Source organism: Azolla caroliniana, unplaced genomic scaffold (assembly GCF_043228905.1).
Source record: "Azolla caroliniana isolate FFs.n. ecotype wild unplaced genomic scaffold, voAzoCaro1.0.p SCAF_11, whole genome shotgun sequence".
Taxonomy (NCBI): domain Eukaryota; kingdom Viridiplantae; phylum Streptophyta; class Polypodiopsida; order Salviniales; family Salviniaceae; genus Azolla; species Azolla caroliniana.
The window spans coordinates 12255063-12279661 of record NW_028230446.1 but is presented as its reverse complement, the minus strand read 5'-3'; the positions used below and the strand labels follow the sequence as shown (position 1 = coordinate 12279661).

Genomic DNA, 24599 nt, shown 5'->3' with positions numbered 1-24599 from the left:
CTACACCAAAAGATATTCCCCTTTCTTGATTGCCAAAATATATCCCCCTACCTTACATCCTATTTTATGGTTCCTATTTAATTGTGCGCTTGACCTTTCACGAAGAGGTTTAGAGGCATTGATCTTACTACAAGAGGTGATTTTAGTTGAAAACCATACACCTAACACAAAAGGAGTATCCATCACCACTAATGTTTTGTAGTATCCCTACTCAAAACTCTAGGAGGTGTGAATAATCATCAATTTCAAATCACCAGCTGCATTGACAGACGTACAATTCATATATTTTTAGTACATGATTTACACGTTCAATCTATCATGTTATATTGATACAATCCCTTCTAATAATAGGGGGGTGGGCTTATTTGCAAGATTATGTTCAAGGGTAGGGAATATGGCTATATATATAGCCTCCACTTCGACTACATACTCAATGGAATACCCATATAGAAAATGTATGCAATCATTCATATACGCACGAAACACAATCCCATGAAAAGGGTATTGACAATATAGAAGAATGAAAACGGGGCACAACGTAATGTACTATCGTGTGGCGCTATTTAACCCGAAGCCAATCTCAAAAGATGTGGAAATGGGGCATCCTCTACACTTATCGAAAACAACCGAATCCACTTGTAGAATCGATGGGGACAGATGATCTATAACTACAAGACAGATGACCATTTGACATGGATAGATGATCGATAAATACAATAAAACCGATCATTTACTTGGTTGAGATTACCGGGCCAAGGCAAAAATAGAAGAAACACTTGAGTCGAGTTCATGGGGGAGGGAGGATGAGCCAAGTGTCACATTTGTGTATGCAAACAAAATTAAGGAGAAAACTCAATACATTTTTGAAAGGAAGAAAACTTGGCTTGGATTGCATGGAAGCAAAAACCCCACCGCTTTCCAGAGACACATTTGGCTCCACTTGGCCCCTGTTTTCCTGCCTCCTACAATTTGTGAGAGCTCCTCATTTTTTGTGGGTTGTGTGCAATTAGGGTTTTCTGTTCCTCTGTTCTAATCTTGTGACAGATTAGGGTTTTTCTGTTCATCCCATGACGATTTAGCCTTCCCACCATCCAATGGCTTTCGTCCCCCTTAATTCCCCCCAAAGAATACTCTTCATTTTTGCTCTCCTTTGTCTATACTATATACATGAAGCCGCCCTTTCTGATGAATCTCTGATAACCCAAGTCACTGAAGACCCTAATTTCCTATCACACCTCCACCATCATCATGATCACCGTCGAATCTTCGATTCAGTCTATGCAGAGTCTATCTTCCAAATGTTCATTAAAAGGTATGGAAAGCTCTATTCTAGCCATGGTGAGTATGTGCAGAGGTTAGAGATATTCAAGAAGAACCTTTTGAAGGCCCTTCATCATCAGGAGCTCGATCCGGGGGCTATCCATGGAATCACACCTTTCTCGGACCTTTCCCAAGAGGAGTTTGAAAAACATTTCTTGGGCCTCAAGTATGGTGGAGAAGAAGATTCGGCGGGGATCAATGGGGATATTGAGGGAGCATTCTCTCCTCTTGGTGGTGGCCATGGTCTAGTATCGGCTCCAACTCTACCGGTGGATGAATTGCCCGAGAATTTCGATTGGAGGGAGCGAGGCGCAGTGACGGACGTCAAGACCCAGGTTCCCAGTTGTGTCTAATTTTCCTCTAACATGTACATGTCTTTAACGTACTCGTAAGCATGTTGTGTATGCACACCTATTGGAGGGTGCTAAACACCATGACCAATGTGAAGAACCAAGTGTGTGTGCATACATGGGATGTATGGAACCAACATTGTTTGAGGGTGCTAAGTACCATGACCAATGTGAAGAATCAAGTGTGTGTGCATACATGGGATGTATGTTTTGTATGCATGGGATGTATGGAATCAACATTATAAATAAATCATATCGGGTATCCTTTATCTATGTTACATCATACATGCATGTGAGCCATATATCATCATATGTATGTTAGTAAGCATTTGTCTTTGTATATGCTATGTGCACATTATATAACATGTGAAAAACAAGCACACATGTTGGAAAAGAAACATCCTGTCTCTTATGCCCTTATGCTATGTTGATATCCTTTTTGTGGTGTATACTTTGTATAGAGATGATGTGCAATAGTCATATATGCTCGTTTGTGATGAACATTTAATACAAATTTGTGCATTTACATTGTTGTCTTCTTAAAGTCTTTGGTGCCAATTGCCTTATTATCTTCCTAGGGTCTCTGTGGGGCTTGTTGGGCATTTACAACGACAGGGGTAATGGAAGGGGCACTGTTTCTTTCAACTAGGAGATTGGTTAACCTAAGTCAACAACAACTTATAGACTGTGATAAGAAGGTATTTCTTGCCTTAATGAGCATATATATAGGGCTTTTCAAGCTAAATGTTGTTTTGGTTTTTGTAATTTTTGCATTCAAATAATTGTCTGTGTTCCAGTTTGAGGTGTAGACATTCTGTCTTAAGTTTTCAGGTGAACGCAATATATATTGTATGCTTTTAAGGTTAAGTATTAACCAATATATTCAAATGAACCTAGTTTTGAGTTGATGTACTATATTTGATTTAGGGTAAAATTTCAAACCCGACATTGCATTAAGGTTCACCAACTCCTTAACCTAAAGATTGAGATGATTAATGAACGTCATAAACTTTTTTATATGCCTAAAGGTATCATTCAATGTATTGCGTTCGAATACATGAATGAAAAACTAGTTATAGAGAAGGTTTGTCGACGTCATTATCATTTGATTGTGGATTGCTTAGATAGTCATATGAAGTCAATAAACGTAATGTTAAATTGACATGTATACATTTATATGGTAGTAATAAAAGGATTGAACCAATAATGTTTCGTAAAGATAATATGGACACTAACAATCGGCAGCGTTTCGGTTTTGTTTGAGAGTGTCAAAACCGAACCATTTAAAAATTTTGAAGCCTAAACCAAACTGAACCATGAAACCATTAAAATTGCAGCTTCGTGGTTCGGTTTTGCTTTTCAACTTAGGTCAAAATTCAAAATTTAAAGATTTTCCTAAAATGTGAGAATAAGGCTTGAAAATGAAAAGATCGTTTTAAAACATTTATTTATTCCGTGGTGTCTAACTGTTGAAACCAAACCAAATCGTTTAAAAAAACCTGAACTTAAACCGAACCGTTTAAACTGTTAAGCCACGGTTTTAAACTAAACCGTTGTCGACTGTTAATTGACACTATCTTAGTGGCGTACGCCTAACTCAATAACATGATCTTAAATTTTTTTGGGTAGTGTGATCAAATACAAAAGAAAGCATGTGACTCTGGTTGTAAAGGCGGGTTGATGACAAATGCCTATGAGTATATAAAGGAGTCAGGTGGATTGATGACGGCAGAAGAGTACCCTTACAGAGGGTCAATGGGGCAATGTATCTTTGATCCGAATAAGGTTGCTGGGAAACTCGAGAATTTTATTAGCATCTCGTTGGATGAGAACCAGATTGCAGCAAACCTAGTGAAACATGGACCCTTGGCAGGTAAAAATGTATAATAATTAAGATAAAAATATATAATAATTATATTACATTGGATCACCATGTACAATTTCATCATTTAGGAAAAATATTTTCATAACATCGTTATAGAATAAACAATTTTAATTTTTTTGAAACTACTTGAAACAAAAGAGAATTGATTGGTTAATGCTCGTAAAACCCTAAATACAAATACTATTACTATTCTAAGAGTTTTTGCAGCTTTAGAGAAAACAAAGTACAATAGTTTTCGAGAGAATAAAAGAATTTCAAATTGATCGTAACATGAAAATTTAAATGGTTTTTCTTTTAAAATTTCATTGAAGTATAAATATTTAAACATGAAGTGAACTATAACAATTTGGCCCAAATTCATTCAACATAAGCAGTTCATAGTAGATAATGTATTGTGGTTATTGCTAGTGGGGTTGAATGCAGCATTTATGCAAACGTATGTTGGTGGGGTATCATGCCCTCTTTTTTGCAACAAGAAGTTTGTCAATCATGGGGTTCTTTTGGTGGGCTACCAAAAGAGTGGGTTTGCTCCCCTAAGGTTGGGCAATCGGCCCTATTGGATTCTTAAGAACTCATGGGGCCCCCATTGGGGTGACCAAGGCTTCTACAAGCTTTGTCGAGGAATGGGTGAATGTGGAATTAACACAATGGTATCTGCAGTAGCGGCAGTCAAGGTGGTACCCAATAGTCAGAGTGGCACCAATCTCCATACCATCTATCAAACGTAAAATTATCTTACATATCTCTTCTCAATAACCTAGGGATTAGAAAATAATGTTGCTTTAGTTGCTATAATGGATTATAATTTTGTCGGTAGGGTTAAGAAAGTGTCGTTAATTTAATGCTCTACTTTAGATTGTTTCATGGATTTATTCTCTATAACTTGAGCATCAATAGTGTTTCATACTTTAATTCTACTACTAAGTACAAATAAACCCAAAACACTTGTAGTACATAGTTTCTAATGGTACATTAATGCTATAATTTTGGGAAAATGATCTTGTATATAAAATCTTTTGTATGCTCTTTCTCATATCATGAATGAGTCTATGTGCTCTTATTTGTATAAGACCATATTGTTTCATTAGTGTTGGTGACCTTGTGTCGTCAAATTTTGTGAATTTTATCTTCCATTTTGTCTCATGGTCCACGAGATTTCTATTTGCTAGATACGATATGCTTGTTAAGGGTATGTGTTTCTTTTGCTTTAAGAATGTTGCAAATTTTGTAGGGCTACATAGGCAAGTTTCTTAGGTTATAAAGGAGGCTGGGTCAATGTAAGAAATGTGGTTTTATTTATTCTCAATGAGCATCAACCTAAGATGATGTAAACAATAGGAATTACTCAGGCTTGAACTTCTAATGTTGTGTTTAAATACTATGTGTTCAAATTTTATCTTGCTTATGAAAAGGGTCATTAGTGTTAGCCTTGGTCCTAATCCAATGTGGTTGTCCCTTTGTCTCAAAATATCTCAAAATAGAGGGCAAGCAAAAATTGCTCATATTGACTTCTCAACAAGCAATAATTTCTAGATTGAATTTTCAGGAAGTATTAATTTCTAGATTCATCGCTTTTTAGGTTTCATAGCTACAATTTCAGCTTTTAAATACTTTGTGCTTCCTTCTTAACGATATAGTCAAGAGAGGATAATGTCATTGATTGATAACCTAGCACAAAGTCATATGCTTAATATCCAAATTGAATCATGCTATTGTTTTAGTGATATGGCCAAAAGTAAAGTCTTGGCAAAGTGGCATCACTTACTATAGCCTATAGGAAGTATATTGTTTTCTTTGCTTGACAAAGTTATTGATGCATACATGTCGAAGATGAAAAAATAATTGCGATGTCATTAGGTAAGAATGATTGGAATTAGTTAAGCATGTTTGGAATGTCTTCATTGAGATATTTTGGTTAAAAAATGGAAACATGGCCATGTTTTCTTTAGTTAAGAATGATGCAAATGTCTTTGCCACAATTTTGGTATATTCTACATTCTCAAGTGAAAGGGAATGGCATGCATGTAAATTTGTAATGTATACTTTGAAACTATGTTTGAATGAAGGCACAGGTTGTGTGCTACCTAATTTCAATGCCCCTATTCTAGAACTTAAGATACATAGCTTTGGTATTAGTAACTTCCTTTTCATATGGCATGAAGTGATGCGGAACAAAGAAACTTTTCACCAATTACATGTTCTACCAAGATAAAGCTTAACACATGTCACGACTACATTTAACACATACCCTTTCAGATTAACTAAATAAAGTTGTCACGAAATTTGTACATCGGACAATTGTTAACTATCATGAATTGTCTCTAGGAGAGCTAAAATATGATTTTTAGTTCTGTCATGAAATCAAATGAAGTATCCAAATTTTGGTAAATAGTTTTTTTGTGTACACCCAATAATATATTTAGCCTTTAAAAACATGGTTGGTTTTAATTGAGTGAAATGGGATTTTAACCCACTATTCATTCTTGTAAAGAATACTAACTCTCGTAGAGTTGGGGTGTGTGAAGCAAAGCGCATGTGAGTAAGAGATCAGACAAAATAGCTAGAAATAATAATACATAGCATGGGGGATGGCATCTTAATTCATTGAAGAGAAAACTAAAAATCATCAACTAAACACAATGGACCAACTTAGTTTTATATACAAGTCCTGAAGGGACTGCCAAATTAAATGTGGTTGGCGGAGTCTAATCATAGACATCCACTCGAGTACAATTAAGTCATAAGAACATCTAATATTCGTCAACCATTTGCACTTAACAGCTAACTAGATATCACAATCTAATTGTTTGTGTAACTACATAGTTTACACATATTACAATAAAGTGTGCTCACACATTTTTTCACACTTCATGCTTTTTCTCCATAAGCACATGATCACACGAGTTGAGGTTGATTCTTAACATCCCCTTAATGCCAATTGTGTCCTCTTAAGCTTGGTTGTCTCGGTGTAGTTGAAGTTTTAGTCAAAGTTGCTCAAACGGTTGGACCGTGGTTTTCACATTGCTCTGATGTACTCAATCTCGATCAAGTGAGGTCGATCTAATTAATCCAAAAAATGTTGACAAAAATCTCAAGGTGTCAGGTTTTTTCCCTAGGTTTTTGCTCCGTGTGCCAAGTCTATGCCGATCTTACCCCATCCATCTCCCTTGTCCTCTATCTTTTCAAGGGTGTTGATTCGAAATCGGGCTTATCTTTGATTTCAAAATTTCGAACGTATCTTTTCAAGTGGATTAGATGTGCATGGTTTACTTCGGTCTTGCTCTTCCTCTTCTACTTACCTCAAGTGTTGCTTGGTCTCAATCTGGTTTCTCATCTTTGCACCTATACCGTCCCCCCCCCAACTTTTCATCTTGAACTTTTCTGAAAGCAGCTTTTGATCTTCTGTGTCTCGACAAGGCTTTCTCCACTGATGTGCATACAAGATAACGAAGACTAGGCTTTTGGGACTGTTCTGGATATACAACGAGTTGCAAATTTTGACATTCGAAGGCCAATGTTGTGAGTATACAATGTAATCCTCGAATGTTGTGCTCTCAAGGCTTGCTTCAATCTTTAGAGTAGCTTCTAGAATCGGCAAACAATGTGCAGATGTTTGCTTGATTCGAAGTCGGGCAGTTGCATCAGGTAAACTTCCTCTTCGAGCTTGCCTTGGAGGAATGCGTTCTTCATGTCCATTTGATGCAAACGACATCCTTTTGTTAGTGCAAATGCAAATATTGTTCTCACAATAGTTATTTTTGCCACCATGGCAAATATTTCCTCATAGTCTATGTAGTGGGTTTGTGTATACCTTTTGGTGACTAATTAAGCCTTGAACTCAAACACTCAATGAAAACCAATTGGCTTCTTCTCGGTTTCGAAAGCAAAGACTAAACCCCAAGTATCGTTGTCGACCAAAGCTCACATCCCCTTCCTTATTTCCTCGATCCACCAGGGATCTTGGGCATCTTCTTTGTAAGACTATGGTTCTTGGTCTGTTATGAACTTTATAATGAATGCATAGTGATGTGCCATGTACTTGTTGTACCCAAACCTTACAATCAAGTTTTTCTGTTGGCTCAATTGACAAAGTTTTTCATTGACCACCTCCAAGGCTTTCTTTACTCCCGCTATCCTCATTATAGGCACATCACATGTTGACCACTTGGGGTGATTGATATGAGTTTGTCACTTGAGGTCTTGCTCTTGTGCTCGGGCATCTTGCACTTCTTTTTTTCCGGATGTAGTGTTGAGGTGGCACCACATCAGAGGTTTCTTCATGTTGTGCAACAGTTTGATTGCTCAACGATACCTAAGGTCTGGTCGACTAGAGTGTGGGTAGACTCTTTGTTGGTTCTCTACCCATAACAACTAGCGGTCTCTCTTCTTCTTCACTCTTAGAATTTGCATTAGATCCACTTGTCTCAAGCATGATAGGGGTCACCGATATCGAGCAATACCATGATGCCACTTCATTAAATATCACATCTCAACTTATTCGTGAGTGTCGAGTGGTGGGGTTAAAAGAATTATAATCCTTTTGCTTAAGTGAGTAAACAATGAGGATCATCTTCTTTGACTTTAGATCAAGCTTTCTCTGCTTTTCATTAGGTACACACACACATGTGATGCTGCCAATAACCTTCAAGTGCGAAAGTCTGGCTTTCTCACAAAATACTTCTCATGCGGGGTCCTGTCATGGACATTGTTGATCATGCACCCATTGATTGTAGTCTTGCCCAATATATCTTTGAAATGTTCTTCTCTTGTACCATGACATGTGCCATCTCAAGAATCGTGCAATTCTTGAGCTCAACAACACCGTTTTGTTGTGGTGTCTACCAAGAAGAGAATTCACAATGGATCCCCTTCTCTTCCAAATAGATTGTGCTTCTCAGCCACCATTGAATTGTAAGCATTGAATCTTGTGATTCATCTTGTTTTCCACATGACACTCTTTAACTTGAGAAAGTGAGAAGACTCTACTTTTATCGACTTCATTGACCATATCCAAGTATGTCACAAGTAATTGTCAATGAAGGTAACGAAGTACCTACACCCACCGTTTGTCACGTTTAGATATGAGCCCCATATGTTTGAGTGCACAACAAGATAAGACAAAGTGTTTGAAGTTTGGACGTTGTCTTTAATGATTTGACAAGGCAAAAAGAACCTGCAAACACCTGACCGGACTTCCACTGCTAACCTTGGTTGCTTCCAACGTTCACCTCCTCAAATCTTGTCCACCTCAAACCTTGTCCTCATGGAACCGTCTCCTCATGGAACCTTCACCACCTTGAACATTCTCCTCCTACAACCTTTTCCTCCAATGTCCAAACAGGGAATAAAATAATAATATGAGTGGATCGGCCTGACGTGCCACATAGATGTATTTGTGTAAGGCAAGATTCAAACCCTACACCTTTAGAGCATGACGCATTGTATTTACTAATAGGGTAACTATTATTGTGTGGTTAATTATTCAAAAACCATTAAGACAAACCCTATGGGCAGTAAACCAAGTATTGACGGATAGCTTGACGTCTCCAAAACAGATTTAGAATCTGCAACCCATCCTCTTTGGTTCAAGTCTGTGGTGAACCCACTCACGTTTCACATGCATGCACTTAACTTCATAACAATGAAATACACATCCAACAGATCAATCATCTATCTCATGGTCTACATGGATGATATGGTACTTGTTGGCCGAAATTTTGGGGAGCTTGCCAACCTTCGATGGCAATTGCAGTTGAAATTTTCCATAAAGGACTTATGTTACATGCATCATATTCTCAAGATGAAGATTACACAACATAAAAGCAATAGACGATTGTATTGGTCATAGGACAACTACGTTTGATGAATTTTGGAGAGATTTAACACGCACTTGGCCAAATCTGTGATGACGTCGCTACATGCCAATCTTTGGTTTTCTCGAAAAGATTTACTGACCGGATCAGTACCATATGCACCGATTGTTGGCTCTTCGATTAATGCAATTTTTGCAACCCGACCAAATTTAGCACATGTTGTCGGCATAATACGTAGATTTATGTACAATCCTAGCTAAACACATTAGAATGCAGTGTAGCATACCTTTAGATATTTGATTGGCACACAAAACCTATGCATTAGATTCGACCCAACAAACCCTAAATCAATGTAACCATCTTAATTGGTTATACAAATTCAATTTATGCAGGATGTCTTGCCAATTAGAAATCAACCTCTTGCTATTTCGTCTTATTTGCAGGTGAAGCAATCTCGTGGAGATCGAAATTTTAGAGTGCATGATAACCTTGACAACTAAAGTACAATATGTTATTGTATCTGATGTAACTAAGAAAGTATAGTCGCTTAGTTGACTAGTTGGCTTGTTTTAATAAATCAATTCAAATTTAGCTTTGATATTATATAATGATAGTAAGAGTGTTAGCTCTTCTAAGAACATGGGAGCATGTACATAAACGGTTGGGATGTGGTATACCAACATGTGAGGAGGAATACTTGAGACAACACTTAGTGTGGAATCCGAATATGCGTTTGCCGTCAGGGCACATGTTGGGGTTCCGTAAAAGATTGGATTGGGCCAAGCTCGATGTAGGGTCAAGAGCGTCAGTTGATGCATGGAGATCCTTTCTTACTTTGCATATATATGAAAGGTCAAAATATTTTACCTCCTTGAGAGGGGGGCAGATTATGTGGGACCATGTGCAAGCGGTTTTAGGGCACTCTTTCTCTATGATATGGTCATTTAATCCTCCCAGGCGGGAAGGGGCATTTACGAGGCTTCAAGTGATGGTGGGGGTAAGGGGATATTTGTCTTGTAGACGGTTTCAAGACTATGGTCTGGAGGAAGATGACATTATATGTAGATCAATGATACAACCGGAGATCTTGCAATATGCTACATTCTCTAAAATAAGGGTTCTTGCTATGATGAATCTAAGTGGATCATCAACCCACAAGTCAATGCAGATGGTGCATACCTTGAAAGGGCGGTATGATGATATTAAAGGTGAGACAGATGTTGCAGTGTTGCAATGTGTCAAACTTATCGCTTATTGGAAGAATAACCCTTTTCTCACACACAAAGTGCAAGACCCATGTGGTGCTTAGCACCTCCAGTATGGTTGTTCCCACCACCAATTACATAACTAGGTTATTGAGTGGTGGGGTGTTGATACTATCTATCCTTTGGGGATGGGGACCCATGGAAGAGTGCAACATACCAAAAGCTTGATAGTAGGTCAACATTCTTGTAACTATTGTTTATAACTAATGAAAGGATATTTTCATGGAAAAAAAAGAAAAGAAAGAAAGAGTTTTATCTCTTTGGCAAAGAACACTCCCATCATTCAATATAAAAAAACATGGGTGTCCAATATCATTTTGTACAAAAATGTGTAACCAAGAAGAGACTTGTCATTGACAAGATTATGTCACTCGACAACATATCCAATGGCAAGACCAAAAGTTTTCTGACATATCAATTTTGATCTTTGTGCACTCAAATGGGCTTGAAATTTTTCGATGTTGACAAAGTGAGTCGATTACACTATATATGCCCGTTATGAGGGAGTGTAAGTTTCTTCTCCTTAATATCCATGGTATAGATTCCAACTTTGCTAAAAATTCTTCAATCATGAGTCGAGTGCTTTAACCATTCAATTGTGGCTATGTGTCAATATTATCTTGACAATCAATATAAATGATCTCACAACACAACAAAAGTTTTGTATGAAAAAACATTGTCCAAACTAGTTTGCTTTTGTAACAATATTGCTTTTATAAATCACCCACCCCCAAGGATCATGGAGTGCAAGACCTTGGCAAACTCACAAATCCACGATCGGGATCAGAAAGTGACACCGAGCCCTAGAGGATTAACGCACACCGATCCATTACCTCCACAAATCATGAAAACGGAGATCGTAACACACACCATATGATTGAAGTTGTCAATCATACTACTAAGAGAATTGTGTTCGGAAAAAGGGCTCCGATAGCGGAAGGCCAACAACTACGATTAAAAACAAACACACACGCAAAGAGGCGCAAGAAGAATGCGGAAATGCGGATCAACGGTGCGAGATGATCGAGCAAGTCAATCGTGGCAAGCGTGATGGAGCAGACCATCATGTATGGGATATGGAATATGGACATGGAAATGGAGATGGACATGAACATGGACATGGTGATGGTGATGGTGATGGTGGTAGCTTTTACTGGGTCTACTTTCACTAAATCATTCAATTTAGATGTTGACAAGAAACAGAGAAAGAAAGATGGAAAAGCTTCCCACCCCTTTTTTTTCATCACTATATGTAACCGTTTCCTTTGAGAGAGAGCGAGAGAGAGAGAGAGCGATGGCCGCTTCACATACCTTTCATGCTTCTTCCCCTTCTTCTTCTTCTTCTTCTTCTTCTTCTTCTTCTTCCTCAATTAGGGCTTATGGGTTGATGATCCCCATTCCATATGGTTAGATGATGTACTATTAAATTACATCCCAGAAGAACAAGAAAAAGAAAAAGAACAAAGAGAAGGAGAGGGAGAAGGAGAAGGAGAGGAAGAAGAGTCCCGATGATGATGGCGACGAATTGTTGTAGCTTGAACGTGAGCGATGGTGCCAGGTGCTACAAGAGGGCTGCTTTCTTGATCTGTTCTTGCAACCTTGTGGCTATGGTGTTCGTTCTCTACACTCTCTTCAATTCCACTTCTTCCTCCTCCATCTCTGTCTCCAAGCTCTCTTCCTCATGGAATCGCCCTCAAGGTATTGACAGATTATGACCCCCCCCATACCATGCTAGGCCATGCATACATGTATAAACAGTATGTATGTATGCATGTATGTATGTATGTGTGTATGTATATGCACCCCAGCTTGGAGCAGTCATCCCATGAATGCATACATGTAACCACATGTATGATTGTGTGCATATGTATGTATGTATGTATGTATGTGCACCCCAGCTTGGAGCAATCATCCCATGAATGCATACATGTAACCACGTGTATGATTGTGTGCATATACATGTATGTACGTATGTATGTATGTATGTATGTATGTATGTATGTATGTACACCCCAGCTTGGAGCATTCATCCCATGAATATATGATTGTATGAATGTATACATATGAGCATGTCAACTTGTGGCTATACATCCATGATGGATATGGATATGGATTGCATGGAGATGTATTGTTGGACTTCTATGCGCGTAGTTGTAGTTATTGTATGATAGGGTATCCATGCATGTATAACTTGTACATACAAATACCATTCAATCGTATGTGTGTATCCATCCATGTGTATGCGTTTTAGACTGCACCATTAAATGTATGCGTGTATGTATTGACTTCATTATGTTCAGGTATGATATGCATGCATATATGTGTATTATAGATGGAATTTTCCTTGAAATCATTTAGTTATGATTTGCTTGCATATGCATATACATAATTACATATACGGATATGTACATATATGTACATGGATGGAATACATACAATTAAATTTGAAACCATGTTTTACATATAACTATGCATATAAATATACATTTCAGAGCTTAAAACTCAGCAGGTGTCAAATCAAGGGTCGAAATCGAAGCCGAAGTGCGTTTACGAGAAGCTTATGAAGCACGGCGAGCCATGGAACCTCTGGATCTCATCAAAAGGGTTGGGTTTCTCTTCAAATTTTGGTGGACACCTTTTTTTAGGCTTCCAAACTTTAGAGAGTGTTGTGTGATTTTTGTTTGATGGTTCAAACTTTGCCTAGGTGAAGGAGATACAAGAAGAGTCGATTCGAGCTGAGATGATAAATGCAAAGAAAATTTCGGCAAGATTGAAATATGCCGCAGAGCTCTCGGATAAGTTGAAAAAGCTGAAAAGGGCAAGCCCTACTAAGAATCAGAAAGGTGATCTGATGTTTTGTTTGTTTTCTTAACATTTGTGATGAAAGCAATCCCTTCCTAACATCTATTGATAACTAACTCCCTCTTCAAGATGTCTACTCCCACATGAGACGGACATCCACGTTCATACCATATGGACGGCCATCCGACCATCCTTTCAATCAATATTGCTTTAAAAAAACATCAATAGATTACTTAAATTGGGCTAAATCACATCTACTAATTACATTTACATGGAAACCTTGATCACATCACAAAGAGCACTATAGTAGTGTCTACATGCAACATGTGGATTGTTAGAAATGACTGAAATTTCTTTATAAAAGACACCTTGAAGAATCTGGAAATATACAAAAGAACACCTTTCCAACAATATGCTTGTGTTATATAAGTTCATGTAGCTTTATTTCAACCATACAAAGAGAGTGTACATGGCTAAAAGAACATAACCTAAATAGGTAAGATTACTTTCCATGTTGAGCATCATGAATGTGAGGCTAACCTAGTTTGTTGGAAATGATTTGACACATATTTTCAGCCTTTGAAGAGTGGCAAAGAAAGAAGACACATGTTAAAAAGAACGAGAGCTCCACTCACAACAACCCATGATAAATCAATTCAAATACATTACCATATGTCGGTCTTGGTCTGACAACATTTCGAGGCACATGGAAAGACTCTTATGTCTAATTATTTGAAGTAGATGAAAGAGTCCAACAAAAGTCTAGACTCCATAATATGTCAAACCACATGGAAAGGCCCTTATATCCTAGCTATTACTCAGAGGATGAAGTTACCAATACATAAGAATCACACAAAACTCACGATTTTCAAGCTTGCAAAAAGCTTTATATTATCCAGGTTCGAAAATGCCACTCCTATTCATAACAAGATGGAAGTAATCAATTGTCATATTGAAGTATGCCCTTGTAACTCATTTGACAAATCAATAACTTTGCATTTTGTAAGATATGGTCTTTGGAAATAACTCTTTGGATGGTAAAAGAGGAAGATCCATGTATATTTGAGTGAATTACGTGATCAACAAAACATTACTTGCTAAAGCGTATAACCTTTACACATCATAGTTTAAACCGTCTACATATGAAATAGACATGAATTTTGTATGAAATATTGTGTACTAAAGCACATTAGCTTTATATCTACATCGTAGTTTAAATCCTCTCAATATAATAATATTATGACCTAAAGGACATTACCATATCACTAAATTTATAATCCAAATATACAATATGTTATGCAATGTTAAAATTTGGTCTTTGTTGCATTAAGCCTATTAGTTTTAGTTTATTTTGAGTAAATGCACCCTACTTTCAACATAAAAAAATGGATTTAGAGCTTCATGGATTTAGATCAACAAAGTAAAACGTGTTTGAAAATAGAATAAATGCTTTATTGTCTATGAGATGATCAATTTTGACCTATGGGACCAAATAAACATATGAATTTGTTTTTTGACTACCTCATAAGAAGGGTGGTTACTCCACTATAGTAAAAATTGTGTGAAAATAATGCACACTTATATGTGCTCACTCTTCTTGGTGATCATTTGACTATGGCACTTGCATTATCATGACAGTCTAACAAGTCATCATATTTATCATGAATTTTCCTCACAATTACCTAAGTAAGTTATAATCATCCTCCACTAGGTTTTTATTGCATATCTTCATATTTGGGTAATGATGGCATGGTGCTCCCTCAACACATAGCTTGTGTAACTCAGTTCAAAGAAGTTTTGAGACTCTCCGAGAGCCAATGTCATGGGGATAGTGAGATGCAATTGACAGCTTGAGAGAGAGAGAGAGAGAGAGAGAGAGAGAGAGATTCATACCAGAAAGCTCATGCATTCAACTATTATATTCCACATTATGTATGTGAAGCAATAGAGAGGTGTGTCTCTAACAAAAGACCTAAGACTAGAGGTTTAACTACTTACCACTATCGTAAACTAATTACAAAAAAAAATACGTTGCACAATTATTTTGGGTTATTTAAGGTTTTGGGGGCTATGTTTCAACTAGCATATGAGAAATGCCTTTACTTTCAATTCAAGAGTTGTGTGTGGAAGTAGGGTGTGAGGTTACAAGGATTTCTTTTATGGCAATTTTCATTTTTGAAAAAGTCTGAGGATTCTATCACATTAAGAACAATAGTTATGTAATGTGAAAAGAAATCATGTTCAGCATTTGAATGTTCAGAGAATGTTCTTAGTATTTGGATCCTTGACAAATCCAAACTTTGTTGTCAATTAGTATTGGCAATATGTATCCAAAATCCAATGTAAGTTGGTCATGGTGGTGTTTCTCTTTCATAATGAAAGCTATTATTTACAGGAAAAGAGAGGAGAAAGATATATTAGCATCTACCAAAGACCTATGAGACAAACCATGATCACAAAGACCTATGAGACAAACCATGATCACAAAGACCTATATGACAAGAGACGATAACAAATATTACTTGTTGCATATATTTCGTATTACATAAAAGGTGTTATTGCAGCATAGCTAGCTCAAAACCTATATGATCCACTTTTCTTTTCACAAGATTTTGGAAATTATTAGACAAGTGAACATATAGTCTACAAAGTGCCTCACATTCACTTCAGTGAATCATTACATATTACTTCCTGTTAAAGAAATTGATTTTCTAAACAAAATGAAATAAGCATGATGTGAATTTCTATTATTACATGTAAATAAATGCTAGCTAGTTCAAAAAATGTTTCACATATTTGTGGGGTCAGAACACACATTCATGAATCCTAATCAAATTCTGTTCTAAGCATAATGCCAAGGAAAAGCTTCATTCATCAAAGCATACAAATGTTTTCGATATCGTATTGAAATGTGTAACTTCTTATTTCATATTATTGTAATAAAAGCAACAATGACAAGTAAAAGCTCCATTCATCAAAGCATACAAATGTATCAATCTTGTATTGGCTTTGCATCTCCTTATTGTACAAACAATTACTTACATCACCATCTTTGCGTTGTGTAAATTCCCACAAAGGACACTTTTATGCTTCTCATTCACAATGAAGAGGTCACATAACCATTTTGAGTCCACGCAATCAATCCACCTGCCATGTCTTTGACACCATGGAAGTTCTGGTATGTAATACAATCATTTTATTGAGAAATTTTGTTTTGAAAGCTTTCGTAAGTTTGAAAAATCCTTTCATTTTATTGACTCCTATTATATGTATACATGTTTATATGTATGGGTAAACAATATGTATGCAGAGACATATGTCTATACATACATGCATTCACAACATACATACTCTCACACAGTATACACACATACAGCATACAGTATACACATATACATATATGTTAAAACTAATATACCATGGAAACCAATTCTGTTGCAGCCAACAATGATCTCCTACCACTTTGGCATCCCTGAAGACACGAAATAAGGAATTAGAATGGAAGGTTAGAATAAATTCTACACACTGCAAACAAGCCTCTAGTCCTTACATCTCTGCCTAACTTTAAACAAAGAGAAAGTACTTACCACAATAATTTTTTCATCAGTAGTAAACTTCTTTGAAACATCCTCCAGAAATGCTGAGTTTTTAACCATACCTATATGGTACAAGGATCCACCAAATTGATATGACGGACATAAAAGATGAGGAAAACAAACTAAATAAAAGAATTGAGTTTTAAATCAAGGATGAGGAAAACAAACTAAATAAAAGAATTGAGTTTTAAATCAACTCATTTAAGCATAAAATATTAATACAATTAGCAATTCTACCAGTTTCCCCTTTAAGCATATAGGGAATATTAACAGCCCCCTCTACATGGCCTCCAGAGTATTCTTCTTGTGTTCTGAAAACATAGATTTGTATACTAGTGAGTCTTTATATAAAGTTAAAAGTAGATTTCTAATATTTGAGAGTTTCTACTTTACCATATAAGTAGATTTATGTACATGTAAATGTTATATCAAGATCTAAATAGACTTGTTTATTTGCTAGTCATTTGTGAGCCTTTAAATTAAGATATAGGTAATTATTTGAAGAGGTTTATTTTTAGCTCATATTCTTTGGAAGAATGTAATGGCTGTAACATAACTTTCTTAGGCAAAGACACTACTTTTCCATGAATAATCATATAAAATGATGTATACATGCTGGCATGACATGCAAGTAGAATTCAATTGATCAGAAATGCAAGTAGAGTTCATAATTCAAAGAGAATTCTACATTTATTAACTCGCATTTGTGATATATCGAATCAGGAGGGTGACAAAATTGTTAAAATGGTGTATGATAGCTGTGGAAAGCGTTAAGAGTGATTGTATGCTAAGACCAATATATTTTGGATGAATCTTCATTTCTTAGTAGATCATATGCTCTGAAGTACAAATTAACAATTTATCAAAATGTGAGGATGACGATAAAAAATAATCTTGTACTCCATCTTTCTTGATTTCTACCAAGGCATAGGCCTGATTAACCATAATTGTCCAGAAATTATTACACAATCTCTCTGAATGGCATATTAACAGTAAGCAAAATTGTATGTATGAGATATACTCGATCTGGTGTATGCATGAAATTTTGTGATGAAAGTTTAGAATACTGTGTGGAGGACGAAGCACATATGTCAAATAAGATTGCGTTCAGGTGTGGGTCTCAAATACTGTGTTAGTTCTGAATCATTTGTTAGTTTACCTTGTTCTTAATGGACTCCCACTAAAGATACAATGAGGCCAAGTTCATTTATAGAAATCAATATCTTAAGTACTTTGATCTTCTTGGACTCCCAAACAATGATAGTTAGCCAATAGAGACTAGCTTGTTAGTTACTTTGATATTATTGGACTTAAGATAGGATGATGCATAGTGGGCATACATAATACATATTCTGGTTGCACACCCATTTCATACACAAACATGTAGCACTGTTCCACAATAATATTAGAAAATGGGACAGAGAGGCAATCTATACATCACTGACTTCCTCATAGATCCACACCTTCCTTGACAACGTGCCGAGTCACCATTGGACAAGCAGCGGATTGCCGGACAATGGAGACTCCCAAGTACCAAGATACAAGGCACAAGGGCCACAATGGCAGAACATAATCAAGATCCATTCGAGGAAATCCAGATGTGTAACCGGTGTACTTTGACTGGATGTGGCACAAGTATGTGGCTAAATTAAATATATGGAAGCTCATTATCCATCAATCCAAACATGGGGTGCTCACAGCAAAACACAGAAGACAAATGAAAGAAAAAAATTGTCTTCTAGCCGGCAAGGTTTAAGAGATGGAATGCCACAACTTGAGCTACACACCGATGATAATGTTCACAAAGAAACATCCAATCAAGGCTTATTGATGCAGTCAAAGCCAATTGGGACGAGGAAGTTCCAAAAGAGCACACCAAAAACACTACCACACTCGCATGAACCCAATGTGTTAGGATTCAACTACATCTTCTAATCACCCATACCATTTGAAGCAAGAACAGCAATGAACCTCCTCTGTATTACATAATCATGATACTGAAATAAGAAATGCAACTGGGAGAGAACCCTCTAGGGCAAAGGGTATCGGTGGAATCTTCCCTAATCATGAGGTGGAATCTTCCCTAATCATGAGATCGATGATCCAAGAACATAAATATGCTCTCTACTTAAGCATAGAAGCGACATATTTCTGGTGTCCCAAGACGTTCAAATATCATCATGATCATCACCTTTTCTCTCCCGTAATGAATACATATCTCACTCTCGAGCATTGAAATGAATGAAGTGGAGGTTTTTTAAGTGAGATATTATGTACCTCACATCTAGGTATCGGAATCCTTCTTGGAGCAGCTGATGAGCAATTTCCACGGAGACAGTGAGCGGAAGAGCATCAGCCTCAGATCTATGGCATGAAAAAAACATGCATTTTGTAGAGAGATTTACAAAACACAATGATGTAAATTGAAATTATGTAGAAGAAGAAGAAGAATGAATCAAGAGAACCCACGAGGTGGTTACTACAGCTGCCATGGTGAGCTTTCTGTTTTCTGTATAACAAGCAGTCCCTTGTTGGGCTATTCTAAGGTAGGGTTTCCCTTTTGGGTAACTGTGGATACTTAGGGTTTCTGTTTTTGGGGGAGGGGGGAGGGGGGAGAAAATGGTGATCCCGAGAGACAAATAGTTAAAAGAAGAAATTGAAAATCTCAGAAATGCCCTTCGTATTTTCATGATTTCCTCAAATGCCCCTAAGTAAGTTGTTGATCCCCACACCAATAGGAATATGCAACGGCTCAGCTCAAGCCTGAACCGAATTGTTAAGATGTTTTATGTTTTTGAACGGTTTGGCGGTTCGGTGTGACACCAACGAGCTTGGTCACACTATGGCTTGAATCATTGAAAATCATCACAGTTCTTTAGGCATGCATGAACCCCCACTCTTTTTCCACAATTTTGGTTTGGTATACTGCGATAACACACCATGCACAACGTGACCTAATGTCTGTGCTCCCAACCATCCATTATGTTGTTATCGTCTCTTATACCCTAGCGTATTTTGTAGCTAGTTACATCAACAAGAATATAATGTGGGGGCTACGTTGCTCCTTACAAACATGGTTGGCAAACACTTAGAGGTTATAAAGTTGAATGATTGAATCACATATTTCAACATATATATAATATAAAGGCACTTTATATCAATTGTCTATGTAGATGAATTGCTTGTCATCTACCATATGATCGATCATGAAATAGCACATGTATGATATGATTGTAATATCTAGACATCTCACGAATCTAGAATCGAAAAAATCAAGCAACTTGGTAAACAACCCAATAAACATGTTTGAGGTAAGGTATGAGTTGTTAATAAATCATTATATGTCTAAGTTCTAACCTTGTAGCTTAAAATATGCACAAATGGCTAATAACCATATATTTATTTGAAGAGAGCGCACCAAAAGCCATTAAAATAGATTCCAATATATTTAAAATAGACCACATCTCAAAGTCATAGGAAATATTGTATTTTATGATATATAATTTCACAAGCATGGATGTGAATGTAGAAGGAATATCATCATTAAGTGCAAGATTGATACACATTAGATTCGTCAAACATTTGAGATGGCAATGTTCAAGAAATATACCATTCATTATTGTGAATATTAAACATTTGTGATAGCAATGTTCAAGAAATAATGTCATTCATTATTGTGTGTCATACTCGAAGTTAAAATCCCAACCTCCAACGCAAGCATTACATTGGATAATTGTTCTTGTATATTCATTATATTTGAGATACTTGTTCTAGTGAGCGACCCATACACTAATAACACGCCCATAAATGTCAATTCTACGTACTACATCAAGTTCAACATCCTCCGCCAATAACCCACATCCTTATGGAGATTGATCAAGCCCAACAACAAAACTGATGGGACAATAACCTTTATCTTTATTGTGGTGCCCATGACCATCTCGTTTGCCATTGTCTAAGCGATGGTGCTCGACAACAACCCCATCAAGAAAAATAATGTTGGGGTCATAACAACATTCGGCCGCAATAGGAGTCGTGCAACTGGATGCTTTCCTTGATCTGATTCACTCTACTCCTACAATTCAACTACATCCGCATGCAGGTTTGTGTTCGAGTTAAGCCTCCATTTTGGTTTAACTTGATACAAGCACCACCCTTACTTGATTCCGTAACATCTTTGTGTTTCATTGACATTGTCTTCACCCAAACCCACGATATCCCCATCGTAGAACTATCGAAGACCATACCAATCAAAGCAATGGATGAGTGAATGCTTTCCTCAACATTGATTACAGAAGCAATGATTCTGCTCTGTGCTTCAAGTAGGATCCCACCAAGAATAATTGACATTCTACCTCATCCCCCTAACATCCAATTTCCCTAAATCTACCATGGTTGAAGGCACACAACCTAACAATGGATTGGTGCAACCACTCCATCACTTTTAGCCAACCTACCTCTTCTCATAAACCGAGGACAAGAGAGTTTGTAGGGGGCATTTCCGACTCAACTGCCCACCCTCAATCTCCAAAGGGTATCATTCTGATTCATTAACTACAAAATACCAAGACATTGTTGATGTATTCGAGAAAAGGAACACAAATTGTTTGCCCGAACATCAACCCATAGTTTCTCGAAAGAGAGGAAATGACTTGAATTATGAATTCCATAACTGGTGTTGTTCATCTCGATTGTAATAAAGAGGAGCACACATATTTATCCAAGGTCGAAGAGGCATGCACGAAAAAGAAAGTTCTAGAGATGCGCATACCCTAGTGGATTTTAGAGTATACAACAACAATTATCCAATGTAATACGTGCAATGGAGGTCTAGAATGCAATTCGTGGCAAATCTCATGCTCTAGTGGATTCTAGAATATGCAAGAACAACATTAGAAGAATATGAAAAAGGATTTTAAAAATGAAACCTTATCTTACATCAGAACACCATCTACAACTAGGGGCATTAATAAGTAATAACCTTTCCACGTTGGAATGTTTTTCACATGAATCTTCCAAACCCAAAGTTGCTAAACTTTATTGATGTTAAGAATTAGGTAAGTAATTAAGCAAGGATTAATTAGTACCTAATTATGTGATTCGTTGATAAGCGAAAGATTAAGTGATATGTGTGTGTATGTGTGTATGTGTGAGAGAGGAAGAGAGAGAGAGAGATACAACACAAGATGGGGGATGATTAAGTATATTAAATTAGCATTATCATCATCAAAATACAAAAATACCTACAATGAGGTATATATAGATTTCATGTGCAAGGGTGCACATGTGTGAAGAGAATATAGGTACAACCGTGTAAGTCCAATATTAAATGACCTTGGGAGTGGAGGATGTAGAATATCCTACTTAAGTACAAGGTCCTATTTAAGTCGTTATAGGCAACACTTCTAACTAGATTCTATCTAGGTAACTATGAAGTTACATGGTTGACTAACTAACTAAACTAAGTTGAGCTTGATCTCTCAACAATTGATTTACAACTTCCACTTGTTATATCATTTCATTGTTATATTACATGTGTGTGTGATAGATTTTATTATTAGCTTGGAGGTTATTTTTATATGGCTTACCACATTCTTATGTAACAAAACTTACAATAGGGTTTTATATATAATCAATCAAAACCGCATACGTTTCTTCAAGGATTAAGACCATCATATGCTCCTTCACATGTGGTACAAGTTAAGATAGGAGATGAGATTATTGTGGACCCAATCTAGGTTATTGATGTATTTCTCATTTTAAGGATTTGATTGGACCAAAGTGTCGCCGTATTCAACATTGTATCTTCGACCAACTAGATTTAGGACAATTATGTAAATATGTCAAAGGGCAGTTGCCCTAGTTCATTTAGTATATAATGGGCTTTGTAATCTAGTCGTTGAGGTTTTTGTTACCATTGTTGAGAGAGCTTGAATAATACAGTTATTGTGTGCCTTCTCGTCTCGTTCTCTCCCTCTCCCTCTCATTCTGTTTTTTGATATTGCCTTCATCTTGTGCACTCGGGTATCTTCTTAACGAAGTGTTGTTTATGCTTCCGCGCTGATGGCCTCAATCGCCAACATTTGGTATCAGAGTTGAGGTTCTTCAACTCGCTACCAGTTGTCGTCAGTTTTCAACAACATTTTTGCTTCATCTCCTTTGAAGAACTTGAGTTTGAGATCTCATATAGAGGAGAGAAAGAAAACAAGAGATTTGCACTTCACCGAGCTAGATCACTCTCGAGGTAAGCCAACTGGTTGTATCTTGCTTCCGTGATTGCAGCCTCTCGAAGAGGAATCTCCATCAAATCGGCCCTCGAGATTGTGCTTTACCAGGTTAGACACAATCTATTTGCTTGTCGTAATCACTCAAAGCAGATCTTGTTCCAGGAACAACCCCTATCCGTGCCTCACTTGGCTAAACAACACTCGGGAAGCCCAGTTGGATGTGTCCCTCCTATTGTCATAGTCACTTGAAGCAAGATTGGCCTGGAAAAACGACACATAATTTGTGATCGGCATCCTAAAATCGACTTCCGAAATTAAATCGACAAAGTTGGGTTCAATTGGACTAAGTCAATTGACTGTAGTCACTTCAAACAGAACTCGCCAATAGTCGAAGTCGATTCGACCTGTGTCCAAATCCGACTAAGAACGATATCGGGTGAGCCAATCGCCTGCACTCCACCACTGTTCGTAGTCAACTCCGGACAAAGTCCAATAAACTAACACATATGGCATCAATATCCGGCTCGTCAGAGATGAGTCTAAGGAAATTCAACGGATCGAACTTCAACTTCTGGAAGGAGCAGTTGCAGGACTATCTAATAGTCAAGGGTCAAATCTACCCAATGGAGAACGAAAACCCTCTAGAAGGAAACAAGCCAATTGAGTGACAAAAGCTGGACAGAATCGTCTGTGCCACAATTCAGATGCACCTATCGGAGTTCGTGTACTTCACGGTGCAATCATGTTCGATTGCCTTCCAACTATGGAAGACACTTTCAAACACTTATGAAAAGAAGATCACCAACACAAAGATAGATTTGATTTGGCGCCTCTACAACCTTCGGATGAAAGAATCTGACTCGGTCCAAGCACATCTAAATGAGTACGAAAGCTTAAGTTCCCAAATTGCGGCCCAGGGGACGACGATCAAAGATGAACTGAGAGCAATGTTGCTTATGAGCAAGCTCCCCTCTTCGTGGGAAACTTTCGTCACTACTGTGTGCAACGCGTCGACTGTTGCCGTCAAATACTCCTTAGTCACGAGTGCAATTCTGACTGAAGCAGCTCGGAGGAAATCGTTTGCAAACGATTCGCCCAATGATGCTTATGTAGTACAAGGTTTGACTAATTGATCAAACAATCGAGGAAGAAGTTCTTTCCGATAGCCAAACAATCAGCAAAGTTAGAGCAAATCTCGGGACAATCGAGTCTGTAATTATTGCAAGAAACCCGAACACATCAAAGACGATTGTCGCACACTCAAAGCCAAGAACGAACAAAGCTCAATGAGCGGATCAGAAGAGTGACCGGCATGAGGAGGTCAATTACATCGTCTCTTCA

General features: G+C 37.2%; 3 protein-coding genes across 3 annotated transcripts; 2 read left to right on the top strand and 1 right to left on the bottom strand.

Annotated features, from left to right (window-relative positions):
• Positions 1–1011: 1011 nt before the first annotated feature.
• LOC147857811 (putative cysteine protease RD19D) lies at positions 1012–4459 on the top strand. The gene is made up of 4 exons (XM_087326669.1): positions 1012–1655; positions 2249–2368; positions 3300–3543; positions 3964–4459. Exons 1-4 carry the CDS (start codon positions 1095–1097, stop codon positions 4281–4283), a joined length of 1245 nt encoding a protein of 414 aa, XP_087182795.1. The 5' UTR covers positions 1012–1094; the 3' UTR covers positions 4284–4459.
• A 7499-nt stretch (positions 4460–11958) lies between these two features.
• LOC147857810 (uncharacterized) lies at positions 11959–14220 on the top strand. The gene is made up of 4 exons (XM_087327866.1): positions 11959–12331; positions 13143–13237; positions 13338–13476; positions 14012–14220. Exons 1-4 carry the CDS (start codon positions 12142–12144, stop codon positions 14080–14082), a joined length of 495 nt encoding a protein of 164 aa, XP_087183992.1. The 5' UTR covers positions 11959–12141; the 3' UTR covers positions 14083–14220.
• A 2116-nt stretch (positions 14221–16336) lies between these two features.
• On the bottom strand, positions 16337–19633 carry LOC147857809 (thiosulfate sulfurtransferase 16, chloroplastic-like). Its single transcript, XM_087326675.1, has 6 exons — positions 19501–19633; positions 19309–19395; positions 17269–17342; positions 17023–17093; positions 16854–16907; positions 16337–16610 (listed from the first exon to the last, which is right to left on the bottom strand). Exons 1-6 carry the CDS (start codon positions 19521–19523, stop codon positions 16533–16535), a joined length of 387 nt encoding a protein of 128 aa, XP_087182801.1. The 5' UTR covers positions 19524–19633; the 3' UTR covers positions 16337–16532.
• Between the last annotated feature and the right edge of the window lie 4966 nt (positions 19634–24599).

Excerpts from the sequence above, each read along its gene's own strand:
- LOC147857811 (XM_087326669.1), top strand. The coding sequence starts at position 1,095 with ATGGCTTTCGTCCCCCTTAATTCCCCCCAAAGAATACTCTTCATTTTT. Across the intron at positions 1,656-2,248 it reads TGACGGACGTCAAGACCCAG|GGTCTCTGTGGGGCTTGTTG; the intron begins GTTCCCAGTTGT and ends TTATCTTCCTAG. Across the intron at positions 2,369-3,299 it reads TTATAGACTGTGATAAGAAG|TGTGATCAAATACAAAAGAA; the intron begins GTATTTCTTGCC and ends TTTTTTGGGTAG.
- LOC147857810 (XM_087327866.1), top strand. The coding sequence starts at position 12,142 with ATGATGATGGCGACGAATTGTTGTAGCTTGAACGTGAGCGATGGTGCC. Across the intron at positions 12,332-13,142 it reads CTCATGGAATCGCCCTCAAG|GTGTCAAATCAAGGGTCGAA; the intron begins GTATTGACAGAT and ends AAAACTCAGCAG. Across the intron at positions 13,477-14,011 it reads CCCTACTAAGAATCAGAAAG|CCTTTGAAGAGTGGCAAAGA; the intron begins GTGATCTGATGT and ends ACATATTTTCAG.
- LOC147857809 (XM_087326675.1), bottom strand. The coding sequence starts at position 19,523 with ATGGCAGCTGTAGTAACCACCTC. Across the intron at positions 19,396-19,500 it reads GCAGCTGTAGTAACCACCTC|ATCTGAGGCTGATGCTCTTC; the intron begins GTGGGTTCTCTT and ends TTCATGCCATAG. Across the intron at positions 16,908-17,022 it reads CTGATGAAAAAATTATTGTG|GGATGCCAAAGTGGTAGGAG; the intron begins GTAAGTACTTTC and ends TCGTGTCTTCAG.